Raw genomic sequence first — 21,279 nt, 5'->3', positions numbered from 1 at the left:
TTGCGTTAGAATATCTGATGAATTGGTGGAGCCAGCGAGCTTGCACAAAGACCCACAACTAGGGTAGGAAAGGGAAAATGACAGTTGAACCTTTGAAAACAAGAAGACTGAATGTATGAATCTTATTTATAAACATTTTTTAACTTTTTTCAAATTACAAGTGCAGCTACCACTATTACCTACGTTGACAACAAGTCATTCAGAACTAATAATTTTAAAAATGTTATTTAATAATTTATATCATTGCTCAGAACTAAATGCAAAGTTTAAAAATTACAAAACAAATGCAATATAATTTTATAAATTGAAAGAACGTTTCCTAAATCTGAGGTTTTGTAATAGCCTGCTTTAAAATTAGTAAACAGACGACTACTGTCTAATGAAATGTTACTGTCAAAGTCAAAATATAATTGACGTTTATCAACTCGCACAGTTTCTTATTTTAACGGATAAATAATTAATAAAATAAATGTCTGGAGAAGATTGCGAGTCTTTCGATAAAGGGGATGGTGATGGGCAAAAGCCCGATAAAATGTTTACTTTAAAAAAGTGGAATGCAGTGGCAATGTGGAGCTGGGATGTCGAATGTGATACTTGTGCAATTTGCCGCGTTCAAGTCATGGGTAAGTTTGTTTACAATACAAAGATCGATTATTACTAAAATAAACTATTGTTTTTTATTAAAATCATTATTAAAATTGCTGTAAGTATTGAAATATCTTATCCCTTAGAACATAATTATTTAGTAAACTAATAGAAACCTGGTATTATTTCACCTGGTGATAGGGCTTGGCCCGTCTGGGTGGGTACCACCCTCTCATCAGATATTCTGCTGCTAAGCAGCAATATTTAGTATTGTTGCGTTCTAGTTTGAAGGGTTAGTGAGCCAGTGTAAGTACGAGCACAAGGGACATAACATCTCAGTTCCCAAAGTTGCTGGTGCATTGGCGATGTAAGAAATGGTTATTATTTTTTACCTCGCCAATATCTATGCAGTGCAGTGGTGATCACTAACTAGGTGATCACTAATCAGGTGTCCTATTTGCTCGTCCCATCGACCAATAAAATAAAAAAAACATGCCGTGAAAAAAAATATCATGGTCAATAATGTTTTCATATTTACTTTATTAGGTATATATTTGAGTTCTATAAAAGCTACTTAAGGATATTAAAAATAAAAATTAAATTTTATTCTACTAATGTTATAAAATCGCCTATTTAAAATATATAATTAAATTAAATGTACATAATATAAAGTGTAACTATGTACACCTCGAAGGGAAAGTATATTAAATTTAATCTTTAATGTGTTATGTTTAATATGTTTGTCAATGATTTACTCTTGCATAATATTTCATATATTTAAGAAATTTTTTTTACCTAAAATATGAGTATTTAAAACATTAACTTTATACAATTTCATATAGTCTTATGCCATTCTAGATACCTTAAATGTCTTATGCCTAAAGAGAATCAAAGTCACAAGCAAGTGACTAACTTAATCAGATGCGAGAAGTAAATAATAATGTATTAAAATACAAAATATTTATTTACAAAGAAAAAAAAAAACAATTTGTTTCTATATTATTTATCAATATAGTTACACTTAAGAATTAAATTACATACGGTGTTGATTAATTCAACAAAATATATAAAACTAGCTGCTCCGCGCAACTTCACCAACATCAAGTTTTATTTTCAGAGAAATCATATTTTCTCTCTGGTTACCTTTTAATATAAATTTCGTTCTAACTGATTCTTTGGTTTAGTTTTAATGAAGTAATAAACATATAGATAACACAATAACACATTTACAATGTTAGTCAGATTTTCAGCGTTAGATTATAAAATGTAATACTGTAAAGGTGCTATTTTTAAATCTAGATATTACATTTACACTTAATAATCTATTAGATAAGTTATTTATTACAATAACATAGCCTGGTATAGGAGGGATGGAATAGGTACATCGGGAAATTTAATGTCCAAACCAAATGAACTCCGATGATATTAAGATTTTACAAAAACAAACTATTAAGTACTTGTTAAGAAAATCGTTTTTTCTAATATACATAGATAATCGAAAATAATTGAATAATCTAAAATAAAAAAAGGTTATTGCTTCTGCACGCCTTGATTGGTGATCAACAATTTAACATTAATACTTTGTATTATGTGTTTTGATTTTGAAAAGCAAATGAGTCAGTTCAATCCTAGGTATAAGGGATAAGCCATCTTAGATTCCATGTTAAAGATTGGCTATGTTACCACTACTTGATGATAAGTGTGATGTAGCCTTTTTCCTTGGCTGCCGACCTTAAATATTTTAAAGTTTTTTTTAATTAATATCTTTCGGGGCTTACTAGGTCCACCCAAGAATAAAGCCCTGGCTATGCTAATGTTTTTTGATTAACAGTACTTTATGATACAACTGATAAAGTTCAAGCTTAAGTCAATTTTAAAATCACCCACTTTTTAACTTTAATTGTCGATAAGTAATTACATAAACTACATTTTCAAAAACAAAATGGTAGTCTGAAGTTAAATTAGTTATAGGATAATGTACAATGCCATTTTACTAATGTATATAAAATAAAATTTATTAAAATTCAGCAGCCACTTGGAAGGGGCTTTATATTTGCAATAGAACTCATCCTACGAGATCTCGCTTTTCTTCCGGTCATTTTATTTTCAATTTGCTCGAGACTTTTCCCTCGAGTTTCCGGAACACATACCACGACAAAAAATAAACCAACAAAACAAATACAACCAAATAACCAGAACGTCCCCGCTGGTCCAATGGCAACTAGAATATTATGGAATGTCTTAGTTACTATAAACGTGCAGAGCCAGTTAAAAGCGGTGCATATTGATGCAGCTCCTCCTCTTATTTTCGCGGGTAAAATTTCACCCATCATTAGCCATGGTATCGGACCGAAAGCTAAAGAAAAACCAAGTAAATAGACCATGAGGCTAGTTAAAGGAAGCCAGCCTAATGTAGATACATCTATATGTAAGTCGTCACGGATGTAAAAAAATGTTCCTAAGACTATTAATGTCACAGTCATGGTTACTGATGATATATACAGCAATATTTTACGACCAGTTCTGTCAATAAGAGCTGTAGCGAAAAATGTTGAAATAAAATTAACCAATCCCACTATGATCGTTGACAAATTTTCATCAACGGAACTCCCAGACATTTTAAATATTTTAACCGTATAAAATATCACAGCATTTATACCCGATAATTGTTGAAAAAGCATAAGTCCTAAGCATATTAGAATTGCTTTCATATATTTAATGTTTAAAATATCCTTAAATGAAGACTCATTTTGTATCTCTGCATCAGATAAGGCTATATCACGCATTTCATTATCAATTTTAGTATTAGAACCTCGAAGCCATTGTAACGCTTTACGTGCTTCTTCCGTTCGACCGCGAGATATGTACCAGCGAGGCGTTTCAGGGATCATAAACATAAGTAACAGGAAAGGAATGGGAAGAGCAGACCCTAAGTATGCAAGTTGTGACCAATCGAGATATTTTCCAGCTACGTAACAAATGAGTATACCAATATTTCCAATAGCAGTCGGAAATAGTCCTAAGGTACCACGGACTTCGGGTTGGATTGTTTCCCCGAGATATACTGGAAATGCTAATGATCCGATACCGACACACAATCCGCATATGGCTCGACCAGCTAATACTAGGTGAACTATTTTAGCTGTGGCTATCAACATCCAGCCGATGAAGAAAGGAATTGCTGTCATGAGTATTGTTTTGCGTCGACCTATGTAATCCACTAAAGGTCCTCCAAGTACTCCTCCTGCTAATGCAGCTAAGGGCATGAGACCGCCAACCCAGCTTGCCTGTAAAAGAACAATGGGTAGTTAATGATATTACCCTATATATATATATATATATATATATATATGATACGTTAACGTTAGATATAATGATGCAAGTTGCAAGAGCTAGTGATCTTGTTCTTAAAATAGAAGTATAATCTTTAAAGTGATATAAAAATGGATGTTGGTATATTGTGCTTGAGATTAATAGTCTTCGACCCCGTTAGACCGGGCATCATGACAGTTGGCTATACGGCATACTAGTATGTATATTTTTTTTTAACGGAGACGGTTTTTCTATTCACTTTTTGTAAACGCTGCTAGATAGCGGTGCAGTACATCAACTTCTATATCGTCTAAGTGAACATCACTGTGATTGATATTTTATGTATAAAGCAGAAAACGTCTGCCGGGTTTTGCTAGTAAATTATAAAGCTCGCAAGTTTAGCCTATTTTTTATTTTTTTAACGCTGTAAAAAACGCAATACTCGTTTCCCCCACGCGAACAGTGTGGGGGTGTATGTGGGGCTCGCCGGTGTCCAAGGCGCCGAGTGCGCCCCGAACATCGGAATACCTACTTAAAAAAACAGCGGTACCCTTTCCGTCTTAACGAAGAGCCCCATGGGATCGCTTGTGCATGCTACCGTAACGCTCTAAAAGCTGTAAGCTCAGCCTCGAAGCTAGTCTTAATATACAAAATAAGTATAAATTTTGTGGCTTGTGCTTCGTGGTTACGTCGTACTTGGTACAATAAATAATTTGTATGATAAAAATCTTTTTTTCCTTTTCATAGTACGTACTTCTTCTTCGGAAACAGATATTCTTGTACTATTCTGCATAGTCACTAGAGCTGGTGACGTGTAAGCTGATGAAAACCCAACTATCATCGATCCCATCGACACAGCAACGGCAGCCAGAATCTGAAAACTTTGATTTATTTAACGCCTGTTTCGTCTATATTATGTATGAAATCTTAACTATTTATTAACATATTTATGTTAATAAATCTCATCTCTTTAATCTCATCTTTTAAATAAAAATATGTTAAACATAATATAATTGAGATGCGAATATTTAATTATCAAATCAGGCGTATAATTTAAAACTTTAATACGTAATGCTAAACGACTGATAAAAGACGTAGGTAATTGCAAGGAACGACATTCGTGTCAGTGTATAAAGAAAATACTTATATTTAAAAAAGAACGAAAAATAAGATGTTTTTTTTTTAAATAAAACAGTACGAAATTAATATTTTTCGTCATATATTTAAACGGATATGTTTGCATAATATTCGTCAATTGATATAACGCGAATAATCGTCATAGTTTATATACACATTAACGAGAATCTTCAATTCGGTGGTCACGTGTTGCTTTTGCAAAGAGGCAAAAAATGGACCAACTAGCGATCTTTAATTAATCTAATAATTTGTTAAGGTTCCTTGGTCAACTTGCCATTTATTTCCTTTTAGTTGGTCTGACTTATATAATATATCTATTTAATAGTGATGTCCTTACTCTTAACTATTTATTTTCGTTTAATAATACAGAAATCTAAAATGTAGTAAATAAGGTACTCATTATATATGAGTAGGTTTGACATCGATGCGGGAGCCATGCCTGCATCATAGACGCATATACAATACAAAAAAAATGTTTATAATTAATATATTTAGAACGCAGGTGTAGATTATATTATAATGTGTAAATTAGAATATAATTATTGAAATATGACTTAAAGTAACAAATACCGAAGGCGATACAACGCAAAAATGGCAAGAAAGCATTTCCATAATATGTAAGTAATCCAATTGTTTTGATATTCATCGCACAGAACACATTTATAATTGTTTACCCAATTTTATTCCATGTTATAAGTTTTATATTTAAAAAAATGTTATAAATGTGGGTAAGGAATCATTTTTGTCTACTAAGTGTATTGAGGAGAGACGTGATTGCTGGGAGGTGTGTACGAACCGCCTACGATCAATTTAAGCAATCATCAACAATCATTGTCTCCACTTACACGAGTTCCATTATTTAATCACTTCTTGTGATCGATATTATTATTATTTTGTTTACGCATTTTGTGTATACATTTATTTCATATATTATGACAAAATCACTGTCTAATGGTGGTGACATATTAGCGATTTATTTCCCTTCAGTAATCTTAACAAGCGTATTGAAAAAAAATATGCGTGAACTATATGCAAGTAATTGTGAATTGTAAACACCCAACCACATAACACAACCCATAGGAAATATTGTAAATTCCTATGGGTTGTATAATTATTGAAGATAACATTTTTTGCGATCTGTTTTTTAGTACTTTCCGTTTTTTTTTTCTTAAATTCGATTTAAGTACAGATAAATTAAATTGTGATAGTGTTTTTCTTTATTGTTCATGCACTTTGAAATTAATTAAATATAAAGTTCACGTACCTGTGAAAAGGTATATTTTGGTTTTTCATAATCACAACCACTCACAACTATACTATAGTGCGTGTCCGCTCTCATTAATATTTTCATTGTAGCGTTTTTAAATTGTATCTTGTAAAAAACAAATATAGTAAATACTTTTTGCAAACACTAATCGATGTTAAACTTGCATGGAGCATCGAAGAAATGAGCACTGCTCGCGCGATCTTAGAGATTTATATGAGTACAAATTGATTGACAAAACTGATTGGCTTTCGAGGTTGCGTTACTCAAAAGGTTTCCACCTTAACATCTCATATTATTTTGCATGTAATTATACCAACAAATACAAACAGTTTTTAACTTAATAAATTTCTCATAAAATTCACCACAAACAATAGTTAATTGTTAATTCGACAGAGTTTTATAGTGAGTTGATAATTGATATTATTATTTTTATTTTTCATAAAGATGACGTTTATACAGTTTCACTAATGTATGAAAAAATATATTTTAATTTGCAATATTCGTAAAGTAAATTAACCAACGGCGAACATTTTTCTTGTAACTCACTTTTTTTTTCATTTTTATACATTTAAGTTTTTAAAGTCTAATATTATAAACTATCAAGCAATACACGTTATAATATTCTTAGTCTTTAGTTGTACTTTGAATGAAAATTATAAAATGATATAGGGTTGATAAAAAAATGTATGTATAAATTTGATATAACTTATTTAAAGATTTTACATGATAAATCTTCTATATGTGTGTCCACCGACCCACATTAGAGAGGCGTGGTAGAGTAAGCTCTAAACCTTTTGCGCATAAAGCAGAGGAGCTCTTAGCCGTATAATCCGTATTACCAGTATTCTCAACATGTTAGAACACTTATTAACAATAATTTGAATGTAAATTATTTCAAATATTTTTGTTATCAAATTTGTTAAACAAAAGTGTGACATGTAGTATTATTATACTCTAAGAGTAATTAAGTACTTCAGAAATCAGGTAGAAAATGTTGCAGGCCATACATATTAAGAATATTGCTTCTCGGAATGACGATGTAATCGTAATGGCCGTTACAGAAATTAAAGCATATGTTTTTTGTATACGAGTAACGTACTGGCGGTAAACACAATTTATGGATGCAATGAATGCTTTAATAATAAACAACTGACATCTGATTATAATAGTTTCTTCAAACGGCAATAACATCTAATTATTGCGTTTACAGTGCAGATAAAAACGTATTTCACTAATATACTTTAAATTTATTATTTAAAGTATATTAATACAACGCATACAGTAATGTAATATATAATAATTTGAAACGTCACATCATGAAAAAAAACAGCTGACCTAATTCCTGAGAACTTAGATAAACTTTGAGTTGTCAAAGATGGCGCTAGAAGTGCAATAAAGTCGCTGTGACGTAGTAATATAAATTTGTGATAGATGGCGTTAAACTCATATTTTATGCATACAACAAAAAAATCTAGCCGGGATAGCCCAGTGGTTAGAATGCGTCTTAACCGATGATCGTGGGTTCAAACCCGGGCAAGCACCACTGAATTTTCATGTGCTTAATTTGTGTTTATAATTCAATTCCTTGACGGTAAAGGAAAACATCGTGAGGACACCTGCATGTGTCGAATTTCACTGAAATTCTGCCACATGTGTATTCCACCAACCCGCATTGGAGCAGCGTGGTGGAATAAGCTCCAAACCTTCTCCTCAAAAAAAGCATGTTAATAATAACAAAAATACAAACTGAACTATGGCACGACTCGAATAAAGTCAAGTACGAACGAGTCGATCACGACTGCTGCAGACTGATTAAACCGCTTCAGAACGGGTGTAAACATTATTTTCTATATAATTTAATTTGTATTTGCGATAAATTTTAAACTACATTGCTATTTATTTGGTACGATACGGTATGATATTGGTGCGGTAATTAATATGAACAAAGCTCAATGCGTTTAGCTCAAGGTTCTTTAATTTTTTACAAACGGATAATGGAATTCCTTACCAGCTCACGTGTTCCCTCGGGTTCCCTCCTCTTACAACCCGGGTTCCTTCAAACGAGGCGTGAAGAGGCATCTTGCGGGCCGGCAAGGCGAAGGCGGCTAGTGCAGAACGTTTTTCCCGTCTGTACTGGCCGTCGTCGCGTTTGGACTCTACTACCACTTACCATCAGGTGGAGTAGAGTCATTTGCCCTCCCGGCGAATATAAAAAAAAATATGTAGTGTATTCTTGTTAAATTTTTCGGTAGTTAATTTTGTTGTATTCTACTTTAGACATGGAAACGTCCTATCCGACAATGTTATCAGCTGCTCTGCTCACGTTGTTAGATAATTGTTTTAGCGATTGATACATTGTAGATTTTTTACTTATATAATCATACTATATGTCTGACATACTTGAAACTAAGTTCGTCATATCGTAAAAATAATATAGGTCTAAAATATTGTAATATGTTTGGCCGTTGTGTTCTAATTCAATTGAATTTTAAATTACCTAACCTAAGTGCCTCCATTGATAATATAAGTAATAATTTTTTTTCATTTTCATTCAGACATTCAGACACTCGAATTTGTCTTAATTAATACTTATATTAATGTGTAAGATGAGCATCCAGACAATGGAGGTATCCATTGAAATGTTCTCGCAAGTATATAAAGAAGTAATAATAACATGAATATATTTAAAATAGAAATATATTTTGTCTATTACGTGAATTTACATGTTATGTCCAAATGCACTTTAGTTTAGTTCTACTCATTAATAAATAATTTTATTATTTTGTTTAAATATAATCAATTTCAAATATAAATTATTTTTTTCTAGAACCGTTTACTTTTAAGTCAACTAAAAATGTAGGTACTGTCGGTTATTATATGTGTATTTAATATAAATTTTATGAATCCTTAATATAATTAATATTTAGTATTTATAAATATTCTGAACCACTTTAGGTATTACTGGCACATATTAGAAACTGTTTTCCCAATGTACTACTCAAAAGATTTTATTTGTAAAGGTTTAGGAAGGATTTCTTAATAAAAGAGATGTTTTAAAAAATATTTGTTAGTTTTGTATTTATTTTTAAATAAATATGGCCTCCGTAATATACGAAGTGACGCTAAAATGAAGTCTTAAGCTAAAAATTTACTAAATACTTATATCGTAGTTTACATTCTAAATCACAAAAATATGTATTATATATAATTTGGTTTTAAATATATCTTGTCATGATCAACGTTAATGTATTAGTTACAGATCATTTGATACAAAAATAATTTATATAATTAAACTAACCTATTGCGTTATTGAGTTGAAATAATTACGTACCATAAAAAGTACTGGGCCGATTGAATATAAACGATTATATCCATTGATAATTATAATCCTCTAAAAAGCTATAGATTTCTTGTAAATATAAAAGGAACTATCTCTTACTTATACAATGATCATATTTACAAAGTATATGTATTGAATACAATCCAAATCAGTCTTTCAACATTGATTCGAACAACAATTTCAATCAGTCAACGAACAAATATCACGTTACCAGTTCATTCATCACACAAATCAACCCCCCCGTTTTCTATCTACAAATAATATTTATTTAGCGGACAGCGTAGCGCAAACAGTCTATGCACTCAGGAATGTATGACGCGTTTATATACGCTGGTTTATTTATATGATTAAATTATAAATTAACAACCATTTTGAATTGGCTTGTTGATGTTCAAATTCCGGACTCTTCTAGAACCGCCGGTCAGCTTCTTTTCGATCTCTTCCAAACTCTTACCCCGAGTTTCAGGTACGAAGAAGATTACGAAAAATAATCCAAGCACACATAATACGGCAAATAACCAGACTGTGCCGTACATATTAATTGCGGAAATTATGTTGTGGAACGATTTAGTCACGATAAATGTGCATGTCCAGTTGAAACCAGTTGCCATTGAAGCAGCAGTACCACGTATTCTAGATGGTAAGATTTCTCCCAACATCAACCATGGAATGGGACCGAAACCGATGGAGAATCCCAATACATAAATAACCAGACAAGCCAGAGGCAACCATCCGTAGCTACTGACATCAGTTCCAATTTCTCTTACATAAAAGTATGATCCCAATGCTACTAAGGTGATAATCATTGATACAGATGACATGTAAAGTAGCATTTTTCTGCCGAGACGATCAATAATAGCAGTAGCGATGAACGTTGATATGAAATTAACAATGCCAATAATTATACTGCATAAGTTCTCATCAATAGTGCTACCGGCCATTTTAAATATTGTCGATGCATAGAATATAACAGCATTGATACCACTTAATTGTTGAAACAGCATCAAACCAAGCGCAATTAAAACTGACGGTAGGTATTTCCTTGAAAACAGCTGTCCGAAGGCGTTACCAGTAGATGTAAGATCTGATTCAGCTTGAGAATGCGTCAAATCTCTCATTTCCTTGTCGGTATTTATATTCTTTCCTCTCAACCACTGCAGGGATTTTCTTGCATCTTCCACTCGTCCTTTTGTGACATACCATCTCGGAGTCTCGGGAGTTAAGATCATTAGTAAGAAGAAAGGAACTGGTAGAGCAGCGCCAAGGAATGCTAGATGTGACCAGTTTAAATAGGATCCAGCAAAAAATGCTAGAAGTATTCCTGTATTACCAAATGCAGTAGGTAAAAGTCCTAATGCTCCTCGGACTTCTGGTTGAATTGTTTCGCCAAGATAGACAGGGAACGCAAGGCTTCCTATTCCAACGCATATTCCACAGAGAGCTCTTCCAGCGAAAACCATATAAACATTCATGGCATTCGCAATAAGCATCCAACCCAAGAAGAATGGCATTGCTGTGCACATAATTGTCAATTTTCTTCCTAAATATTCAATGAGGGGACCACCAGCGACGCCGCCAACCAGTGCAGCTAGCGGCATTAGTCCTCCAATCCAACTATTCTGTAAACAAAAACAAACAGTTATATTCATAATTCTAGAAATAAGTAAACTACTTTTTAATAAAATTAATTAAGTTGAATTAATTTACCTCTTCATTTGTAATAGTGAGAGTTCTGTTCATACTGGGAAGTGCTGGTGAAGTGTAGCCTGATGAAAAGCCCACAATAAGAGATCCCATTGATACGGCAAAAGCAGCGAAGATCTGTAACAAAATATTAACATTTTTAATAATCAATCGTCAAAAAATATTATATGTATTATCATATATAGTGTTTAAAGAAATCGTTTCACCTCAAATATTTCATTTTTCGACATTATTTTTATACTTAAATTCGTAATTTTCTTTCCGGAACAAAACGTAGTGACGTGAACTTATACCGGAAAGTTCTGAAGTTCAGTGGGCGATTCGTACTTTTATAAAGGCTTACACGGCGTGTACATAAGTATTTTTATGTCCGTAGCTTAACCTATCCCTAGTTATACAAACATTATTGTACCTACATTGAATAGTTTCTTCGCCCACATTCTTTTAGGAAATATTTTTAAGAACTAAATAATAGAAACTGATAATCAACTAAAGGAGAATTCTTGAAGAAGTAAATAATTCATTTTTTAAATTACTTATTTTTTCAAATATCGAAAATATAATAATTTGAGAAAAGTGAAACAATCGTATTTTGTAAAAAATACAATAAAATTAATATTTCACAATAAACTAACCTGGGTCCAAAGGTAGAGTCGCTGTGTCGTTGGTCCATAGGGTTGGGTCTCCCTATTGATTGTGTAATCAGTTTTGACTCTATTACTCTCTGTGCTCAATTGCTTCACAAAAGGTATAGAATTGCGCAAATTTTCTTCCTTAGCGCTTTTAATCTCCATCTCCATTTTGTATTTGAATTCGTTGCCTAGACTGATTTGGCGAAGCTGTTGGAAATGACGACGGGTTTTTTCGAAGGAATCTTGTTCGTCCTCACTACTGCTCTCCGTAGATACAATCTCGGGAATTGTAGCGTAGTTAGGAACAAGTGTCCCCTGAGAGCCGCAGGACGTTGCGAGAGATGTGCAGGTTGTTGATGCGGAAAGTGTAGGCTTTGATGGAACTCTTGCGTATTTCGGGCCACGGGAACGATACAATCGTTCCTCGTCTTGCTGCCCACGGCGGCTTTGTTCGCTGGTTCCCTGTAAAAAAACAATATTCAAATATTAAAATAGACTGTACGAAACTTGTATGATAAAATAATTATTAATTGGATCGTCTGCAAATTTATTAGAACTCACTTATACAACTCGGTCAATAACAAATGGTCAAATAAGTTCACTAAACATTCGATACTGAATAAAACATCCGCAAACAAGTCCCATTTATTATATCCCACTATCTTATGTGCGTAAGACAGTCATAACGATAAGAATTGTAACCTTAAGGAGTCTGGGGTCAGATAGAGAAAACATTGCTTATTGACCACTTAAAGTGTCCATATGACTGAAGCATGTTCTCGATAACCTAATGATACATTTCGAGAAAAAATTAACCCCATCGCCTTGTATAGACACGATGTGATCGGAAACTATAACTTCATTCATAATATTAGCTCAACTGACAATGGTCATTTCAAATAATACTCCTCTCTCGATGTGCTTCGTGTTGTTATATTTTTATTCGTTCGATTGTTGATGGTATCGCACAATTGTCGTACCATTATAATGAGGTTCGCCTTTAACGTTCGTATAAACAACGTTCAAGAAAGTGTCTTTTAATTTATGAAATGTCTATAACCTTGTCTTACATGTATGTACATACAACGATGTTTGTTTATGTTTTTTAATCGCAGTATTTTTATATAGGATACTCGAGCTCAACTAACAAGGGTTATTACCTGTAAATCATGATCAAAAGTGTTATAGTTGTTATTGGCCACTTTTTTGCTTTAGTTTAAGGTCACGTAAAAAATCATATTATATTTCAATAATTTATTGCCACAGAATAAAACTTTAGAGATGTCAATAAGCATTTGCCTTATGCCATTCCAATAAAGAGGTCACATATCTATTGTATATTTATTTATTTGGGTATCAATTGTTTATATAATATGTACATAATATTAATGCACGTTTAATTAGTGCCTTGTTTACTTAATACATTAAACGTTCTAGTTCATTTCATTATTTGTTTTATATTTTTTTTTACATTTTACGTAACTATATTTTCTGCGAAATGAGAATGATTGTCTCTTTATCGATATTAAACCTTCACTCGGTAGGGTCAAGAAAAGCAACACGTGCCTGCTGCCTAGTCCGCATCTCAAGTAAATAGGTCCTTATCCTTATCGAATTACTCAGAGTTTTTACTATTGAATTTTGTAAACTTCTATTTTATATGCATAAATACCTTACAAAGCGACATATATTTTATTGTTGTTTTATTTTAATTGTTGATTTTAAAAGCCGAGATGGCCGAGTGGTAAGAACGCGTGAATCTTGACCGATGAACGTGGGTTCAAACCCGGACAAGCACCACTGAATTTTCATGTGCTTAATTTGTTATTATAATTCATCTCGTGTTTGACGGTGAAGGAAAACATCGTGAGGAAACCTGCATGTGTCGAATTTCACGGAAATTCCGTCACATGTGTATTCCAACAACCCGAATTGGAGCAGCGTAGTGGAATAAGCTCCAAACCTTCTTCCCAAAAGGGAGAGGAGGCCTTAGCCCAGCAGTGGGATATTCACAGGCTGTTATTGTACTGTTGATTTTAAATTATTGTTTGTTTTTAAATAAATAGCTTTTCTAAAGCTGGATTTTCGGTATGTTTGTTCTCAACTGCATTTGTTGCTGCTCGGCTCCAGTGGTGGATATCATGTACACGCTTCTGGAGCGACATACTTTGCAAGCTCCGTGGCGAGCGCTGTATTGGTAAACGCTAACATAGTAAAAACAAAGGTACGTACGCCTACGTGTCCTGCATCGCGCTCGGCGCTCAGTAACCACGAATCCATAGCTATGGAGTGGTCTGGACACAAATGTTTAACTCTGTGATGATATTGATAAAATAACTTCTACTAAACGTCAGACAAAACCGAGGAGGATATTTATAATGAATAATAAAATTAAACTGTGTATTTAAGTGTTTATTAGTATATGCAGCACTAGCTACTATTCTAAAGACGACATGTTCGCTCAGCATGTTTGTTGTAACAGCCAACGGCACTTGTGTTGCGCGTACCGTGTACTAAATCAGTTGCAGTGCGCAACTGCATAGTTGGAGCGCGAACATAGTGGATGGCAAGCTTAATATTATCAAAGGCTGCCCTTGAACTTGTTTTATATCGATTTCGTAGGGTAGGACCGTGGGCGCCATACCTTGTCCATAACATTGCAGCGGCACCGTTTTATGGTCTAGCTTGGTCAATTTGACTGAGTAAGTTTATTTTTAGTATAGGTAAGTACTTATATAAGGAAAGTCCCATAAATAAGTTTATATATATATATTCTTTCTCTTATTACGTTAATTATTTATTCAGTGGCATTTAAAGTTATAAACACTATAAATGATTATCTTAGTCTTGGTTTTAAATTATACACTCATAAGCGTCAAATTTTATTGGTGGTAGAGCTTTGTCTGGGTAGGTATAACCTACTCATTAGATATTCTACCGCAAAACAGCAGTACTTTGTATTGTTGTGTTCCGGTTTGAACGGTGAGTGAACCAATGTAATTACAGGCACAAGGGACATAACATCTTAGTTCCCAAGGTTGGTGGCACGTTGGCGATGTAAGCGATGGTTAACATTTCTTACAATGCCAATGTCTATGGGCGTTGGTGACCACTTACCATCAGGTGGCCCATTTGCTCGTCCGCCTATCTATACTAATTTTTTTTTAAATAATATAAAAAATCAATCTGTATATGTACATAAAATCTGTGTATATCTTCTTAATTAACACAAATGCATGTTTATTTGTTTGTGCCCTGTTTGTTTCTATAGCATTAATCATACATACACGTTGATACATACATGATTTCTTGCGTTTATCATCAATGTCTAGTGTCGTGCCAGTCGTTTGGATAACTGTTTAAAAAATAATTTAGAGGTACATAGCAACGCATGCTATTATTTAACACATTAGCTAATTAAATACAATTTTAATTAATCGTTAGGTAAGCTTTGTCCTTTTTTGTACCCCTGACAACGTGTATGCAAAATTTCATGATCGCTTGAGTTTCACGTATCAGTGATAGTGTAACAGACAAACAAACAAACCCACTTTCGCATTTATAATATTAGTATAGATCGACTGGAAGGAATTACTTTTGGTATGTATGTTTACGTTTGCATAATTAGTGCGATGAAATAAATAGATGGATATGAAACTGAAAACCTCATAAGTTCTAAATTATTGCCTTTTTTCAGATATTTTTGCGTGTATGCAAATTTGTTAAAAAGTTGTTTTTCTTGTACTCTAGTTTTAAACAACTAGTGCCATCTAGCGGAATTCTTGTGAAACAAATGAATGTTGTGGTTTTATGTCTTTATAACGGGTCTTTGTTAAATATGCGCTTTTCCGCAAGGTAGCGCCACTGTTGTAATTCTATACAATAAGTAGAAACATTTACTTAGATTTCAGTATACAAGCTTATTTTTTTTTAATTCTGTCTGTTTAATATTTATAAATATTTCTTTTTTTCAATTTTTTTTAAAGATTTCCATTACAATATGCTTGTGTAATAATTAATATATTCATCATAACCAATTTTAAATATTTCACCGCTTATTTTCTTTTTAATGATCATGCAACAGGCAGCTTCAAAAACAAAAGTCCGGTGTATGACTGGACTTAAGTTTTAATGAATGCCGACCTTACAAGGTCGTTACAGCTATGCCGTTCTATTCCGTGTAAATCCGCAAAGTATTTCCTAATTAATTATATGTACATCTTATATTTGCAAGGTTACCAAAGTAAAAACGATTTGACTAAATTCGGCCAATGTTTGTCTTCCTTTAAAACCCTAAAAAAATGCACATTCTTTCGAGAATCTTTTTTTATTCAGCCTTTTGTCGTCCACTGCTGGACGAAAGCCTCCCCCATAGAACGCCAACCATTCCGACTACATATTGCTACATAGAAATTGCTGATGCAAGTATTTAAAGTATCGATTTAAAGTAAATTGTTGATGATAATGGTTGCTAAGCAACGGCTTTAAAAAACAGCCGCCGTTTTGACCGGCACGATCGTAAATGCCGCACATTCATTTCCAGAGCTTTCTGTACGGAACTACAAAGTTTTCGTACAATTCTTATTTACGTTCCTGATAAAAAATCTATTCGTGATAAAAATTATTATTGAATTGTAAAATTATATTTTTTTATATTCCATAATTCAAATGAAATGTTATTGCCAATAAATTTGCATCGAAAACTATATAGATAAAAATCACTTACCATTTCGGTGGAGAGCTGTTTGAGATATCCCATTATTTTCCCCATGGGGTTGGGGTTGTTCTTATTGAAACTCATCTTGATCAAGTGCCTGTATTAAAACACTTTAAAGTCAATTTGTAATGTAAAGTTTTTTCTAGTCACAAGTCCTCTAATTTCACTTGTTAATGTCACATTCACATATCACTAAGTTTATTAATTTGTTACGAGTCGTTTCGATACTGGCCTGTTGCGAGTCGTTTTGACACAGTTAACGAACAACAAGAAAATAACGCGTGTCTGTTTTGTTTGTACACTATATTCAATAAAGTAATCGTTTTCATTTAAAAGAAATATATTTCGCGCCGCAATCTTGCAAGGTTGAACAACATTCAGTTTTTTTTTCAAAGTTGAACAACTACAAAAGTAAATGTTGGCAGCGCGTAACGTATTCTTTAGAACTCAAGTTATCTATTGAAACTTGCAGATGGCAGCGCAGAGTTTTATAGAAGGTTGGCAACGCTCGGTGCGACTGCCGCCTCCCCCGTCCCGCTCGCGCCCCCTTTGCCCCCCCTTCATCGTCACTTTGCTTTTCCATGTGGGTGAACCTTTTTCAGTGTGTGTGCACACACACGAAAACTATCATGACTGCACCTGAATTGAGTGTTTTAGATATTCAGTTCTGTTAACAGCTTACTTAATTGTTAGTTTTTCGGGATCGTTTATAGAGCGTTGTGATTGTACGTTCGAATATATTTTTTTTATAATAAGTATTTAATTTATATATGACTCCATCGTTAAAATGATCACGCGATTTGTTATTTTTTTACATAATTATATCAAAATTATATACTTACATAGGTAATAAATTGGAATTATAAATAATAACAGGACACTAGTAATCATATTTAAGGGCATTACACAAGGAAAATCAAGTCGTATTTAACTGAATTAGTCTTAATAACAATAATATAATTTTGTACTGTATTTTAAAAGTTGAAATTATTTAACAACTACGGGTATGAGGACTTCAATTAGATATATATAACCTGTTTATTTAAAAAAAAACATATATTTGTTGTTAAATACAGGCTGTTCGATTCTGAAATTGATAACCTTGTACGGCCTTCAGTATAATTATACGGCAATTCGTTGTTCATTTTTGTCGTCATTTATTTCAGTTATATTTTCCCGTGAATTGCATAAAATCAATTGGTTTTTGTACTTATCGAATACAATTGTAATTTGTTTATGTTATGTATTATGTAACATGTAAGTTGGATGGCTTCTATGGAACATATCCTTGTTAAAAAAATATGCATGTTAGTTTGTTTGCAGCAGGCACTAAAAACGTTAACCAATCTTCATGAAACAAGTACGAGTAGGTGTGTACAATTGTGCAATGCAAAAATAAGGATGAAATTGTGGTACTGCCAATAATTCAATTGAAAAATAAAACGCTGCGTTTCTTTTGCAGGTTCATCTAATGTACGCATTTAATTTTACAATCAATAAATACTTGAGTGTAATGTTTCTATATTTAATAAAGGATTTTGATTTGATTTTAAAACAAGTACTATTTTTTACCGATATTATATAAAAATCTGTTTCATTAAAGCGTAATTTATATGTGGAAAATTGGTCCAGTGGCTTTACATGGTTAACGATAAGTTATCGTCGTAAGTTTCTTACGATCGTTCCATTTTTTTATTTAATCTAAATCATTAACTAATCTTTCGTCTTATTTGATTCTTCTCTGTATAAAAGTTTCCTCTCGCGGCTTTGCCCGCGTGTGAGAGGTAGGTGTTGGATACCCTATATTCTTCCGTGTGTCCCTGTCAAGTAATCATGGCGTGATTTATAACATAAGTAAGGATTTGAATGTGGTATTACTTCTCATATTATTATGTCATTTTCTTTTACTTAGTTAAATGCACTTTTAGAATAGACTAAGCTTAGTTAGGCTTACGTCGCCGTTTTCAAAAATAGGTTGAAAAATAAAAATGTATTCCCTAATATAAATATTTTATTTATGGATGGTATTGTTTGCTTTGCTTTATTGTGTTTCATTAAAAGTAATTGTAAAATAGCCAATATTTTTTTTTGTTATTTAAACAAAAACTGAATTGAAACGAACTTATTTTAACTTTACTGGTGGTAGAGCTTTGTGCAAGCTACCCAGGTAGGTACCACCCACTCATCAGATATAGTACCGCAAAACAGCAGTACTTGGTATTGTTGTGTTCCGGTTTGAAGGGCGAGTGAGCCAGTGTTATTACAGGCACAAGGGACATAACATCTTAGTTCCCAAGGTTGGTGGCGCATTGGTGATGTAAGCGATGTTTGACATTTCTTACAATGACAATGTCTAAGGGCGTTTGGTGACCACTTACCATCAGGTGGCCCATATGCTCGTCCGCCTTACTATTCTACAAAAAAAAAAAAACTTATCTTTAAGCATATAATTGAGTTAATAATTAACTCATTTGAAAATTGTTTGCTTATAATTTTATTATTGTTAAATATCATTATTGTATGCGTCATACAAGACACACCCAAATTTACAGTATCATCATTATTTTATTATTTTAAAAGATTTTTGCTGTAGAAAAGATAAAATGATATACTCGAGCACCTTTTATAGTTTAATCAGCTGTTTTTGCGTATTTAAATTACTTGCAACATTTGTCTGTGTGATTTGTATCTGGTTTTATAATATAAAGATAATATAAAAATGTGGGCGGGTCTTCTACGTCACAGCGACCGCGACGCTCGCCAGACCTGTTAAACAATCTGCGTTCACTCCTTAAGTGTGTCCTTCCCTAGGGTTGCTACATAATTTGAACTACTGACATAATATATATACATATATATCTTTAAAAAAAAACAAAACAATATATAAAATCAATGCCATTAAATATGGATTTTTATTCATCTAATTGAACAAAACAGAATTGTCTTCTTATTTTAATAAGAAATACCTGTCTTAGATTGAATTTTGAAAGAAACATTTATAGTATTTGAACTATGTGAAACGGTATTTATACTATGGTATTTTTAAGCTAGCAACATTTCGATTACAACCCTATTCTTTTGAAACTAGATTCAACGAATCAGTCGACGCTGTTTGATTAGGATACATCGCGACACAAAAAATATGCATTATTTTATGATAATATCTGATAAATAGGGAGAATTCTACTAACAAATCGTAACTTTATAGAAATCGAATCGAAGCGTGATCGTTGCCGTTTTTCCGTTTTCCTATTCTTTAATTTAATTATCGACTTTTTTATTGGAATAAAAGTTATCAATTGACACAACAGTGTTAAGATCATATCGGTTCGGTTCCGCTCTGTATAAATATATAACAATCAAAGTTGGATTGGAATTGATTCGGGAACGTATTGTAATCTTTAAAGATTAGTAGAATTGTAGCCCCAGTACCTAGCTTTAATTGAGTTCTGACGTCACATTATCAGGAAGAAAACATAATGATAATTAAATGAAATTCTTTAAGACAAAAGGTGTACAAATATCTTCCTACTCTAAATTAAATCTTGATTACATCTGATGACGTATATAATAATACGGAAATTATGGTATTCTTTGTGTCAATGTCGCTTCGTGCGATTTGTTTAGAACTTATTAAAATTTGTTAACCATAAGTGATGATATTGATAACATAAATGTGGTTTTGGTTTTTATGTATAGAGAAGTGTGCGTGTCGAATGCAAGGCTGTTGTGCGTGTGCATCGTCACGCGCGCACGAGACGCCGGGGATAGATACGTGCAATGCCAAAAGCTCCGTTCGGCTGCCCCGCCTTCGAACTCGAGCACACATCGATATAAAGAGCATTGCGTTGGTCACGTCAAACATTAGTGCGTCATGAACGACTCAAATCAACTCAAACTCTCGTCTTATTTCCGTTTTTCCTACATTATAAGTTTGTTTCTGTAATTGTATGTTACACTTATCGAAAGAAGACTGTAGATTTTTAATACCACTTAACTACGGTAATTGTAATTATATTATTTCGCAACGTACGCGTCGTATGACAACTTTTTGGATTATATATAGAATAAAGGTCAGGTACGGCTTAAATTTTGACTAAAATCGGTATGGTTGAAACGGAATCCTGCTCTCTTTTATACAATGATTATGATAATGTGAGTTATTTCTAAAGTAGCAAAAAAAAAAATAGAAAACAGAGAAAGGTAGAGATTTTTGTATTACGTTACTTTTTACTAAGAAAATATTTAAAAAAAAATGTTACGTCACATCAAGTGATCGGTGCTGGTAAAGAAGTCGTCACAACATACTTAAACTGAACCTTACAAACTTACATTCACTGACTCACACATACGTAAACTCGAAAAGTAAAAAACCAGTGGAATATTACTATCGCCAGTTGGCGAGTCCCGACAGAGTTCTCGAAAGTTCTTTGACGAAATGTACAGTACCTCGTGTGTCGCCGCTGTAATAAGCCGCTGTCTGTTAAATGATCATATCTGTGACATTAATCATTATTATTGTATTATAATCGATGTTACGTCTCTTTCATCTGAATTGTCTTGAAATTTATCTGAACGATGCATT

The 21,279-nt window shown here is 32.9% G+C and overlaps 3 protein-coding genes across 4 annotated transcripts in view; 1 reads left to right on the top strand and 2 right to left on the bottom strand.

Annotated features, from left to right (window-relative positions):
• The first annotated feature begins 414 nt into the window (after positions 1 to 414).
• Positions 415 to 21,279, top strand: part of LOC126772283 (RING-box protein 2-like) — a 37,799-nt gene continuing 16,934 nt past the window's right edge. Inside the window, exon 1 of the mRNA XM_050492579.1 lies at positions 415 to 623. Coding sequence (XP_050348536.1) covers positions 470 to 623 — 154 coding nt within the window. The 5' untranslated portion in view covers positions 415 to 469. The remainder of the gene's footprint in view (positions 624 to 21,279) is intronic.
• On the bottom strand, positions 1,595 to 6,455 carry LOC126771906 (facilitated trehalose transporter Tret1-like). The gene is made up of 3 exons (XM_050492070.1): positions 6,299 to 6,455; positions 4,652 to 4,771; positions 1,595 to 3,872 (listed from the first exon to the last, which is right to left on the bottom strand). Exons 1-3 carry the CDS (start codon positions 6,383 to 6,385, stop codon positions 2,610 to 2,612), a joined length of 1,470 nt encoding a protein of 489 aa, XP_050348027.1. The 5' UTR covers positions 6,386 to 6,455; the 3' UTR covers positions 1,595 to 2,609.
• On the bottom strand, positions 9,353 to 17,137 carry LOC126771837 (facilitated trehalose transporter Tret1-like). Of its 2 annotated transcripts, none has more exons than XM_050491972.1 (4): positions 16,704 to 17,137; positions 11,981 to 12,439; positions 11,349 to 11,462; positions 9,353 to 11,260 (listed from the first exon to the last, which is right to left on the bottom strand). In XM_050491972.1, exons 1-4 carry the CDS (start codon positions 16,776 to 16,778, stop codon positions 10,001 to 10,003), a joined length of 1,908 nt encoding a protein of 635 aa, XP_050347929.1. In that variant the 5' UTR covers positions 16,779 to 17,137; the 3' UTR covers positions 9,353 to 10,000. The 2 variants fall into 2 exon arrangements, with proteins under 2 accessions (XP_050347929.1, XP_050347937.1); XM_050491980.1 differs by lacking the exon at positions 16,704 to 17,137 and adding an exon at positions 12,539 to 12,691.

Source organism: Nymphalis io, chromosome 1 (genome assembly GCF_905147045.1).
Source record: "Nymphalis io chromosome 1, ilAglIoxx1.1, whole genome shotgun sequence".
In the NCBI taxonomy this organism is placed as follows: domain Eukaryota; kingdom Metazoa; phylum Arthropoda; class Insecta; order Lepidoptera; family Nymphalidae; genus Nymphalis; species Nymphalis io.
This window is presented reverse-complemented; position numbering and strand designations above follow the sequence as displayed.

Excerpts from the sequence above, each read along its gene's own strand:
- LOC126771906 (XM_050492070.1), bottom strand. The coding sequence starts at position 6,385 with ATGAAAATATTAATGAGAGCGGACACGCACTATAGTATAGTTGTGAGT. Across the intron at positions 4,772-6,298 it reads CAAAATATACCTTTTCACAG|ATTCTGGCTGCCGTTGCTGT; the intron begins GTACGTGAACTT and ends CAAAGTTTTCAG. Across the intron at positions 3,873-4,651 it reads TATCTGTTTCCGAAGAAGAA|GCAAGCTGGGTTGGCGGTCT; the intron begins GTACGTACTATG and ends GTTCTTTTACAG.
- LOC126771837 (XM_050491972.1), bottom strand. The coding sequence starts at position 16,778 with ATGAGTTTCAATAAGAACAACCCCAACCCCATGGGGAAAATAATGGGA. Across the intron at positions 12,440-16,703 it reads AACAGCTCTCCACCGAAATG|GGAACCAGCGAACAAAGCCG; the intron begins GTAAGTGATTTT and ends GTTTTTTTACAG. Across the intron at positions 11,261-11,348 it reads TCACTATTACAAATGAAGAG|AATAGTTGGATTGGAGGACT; the intron begins GTAAATTAATTC and ends TTTTGTTTACAG.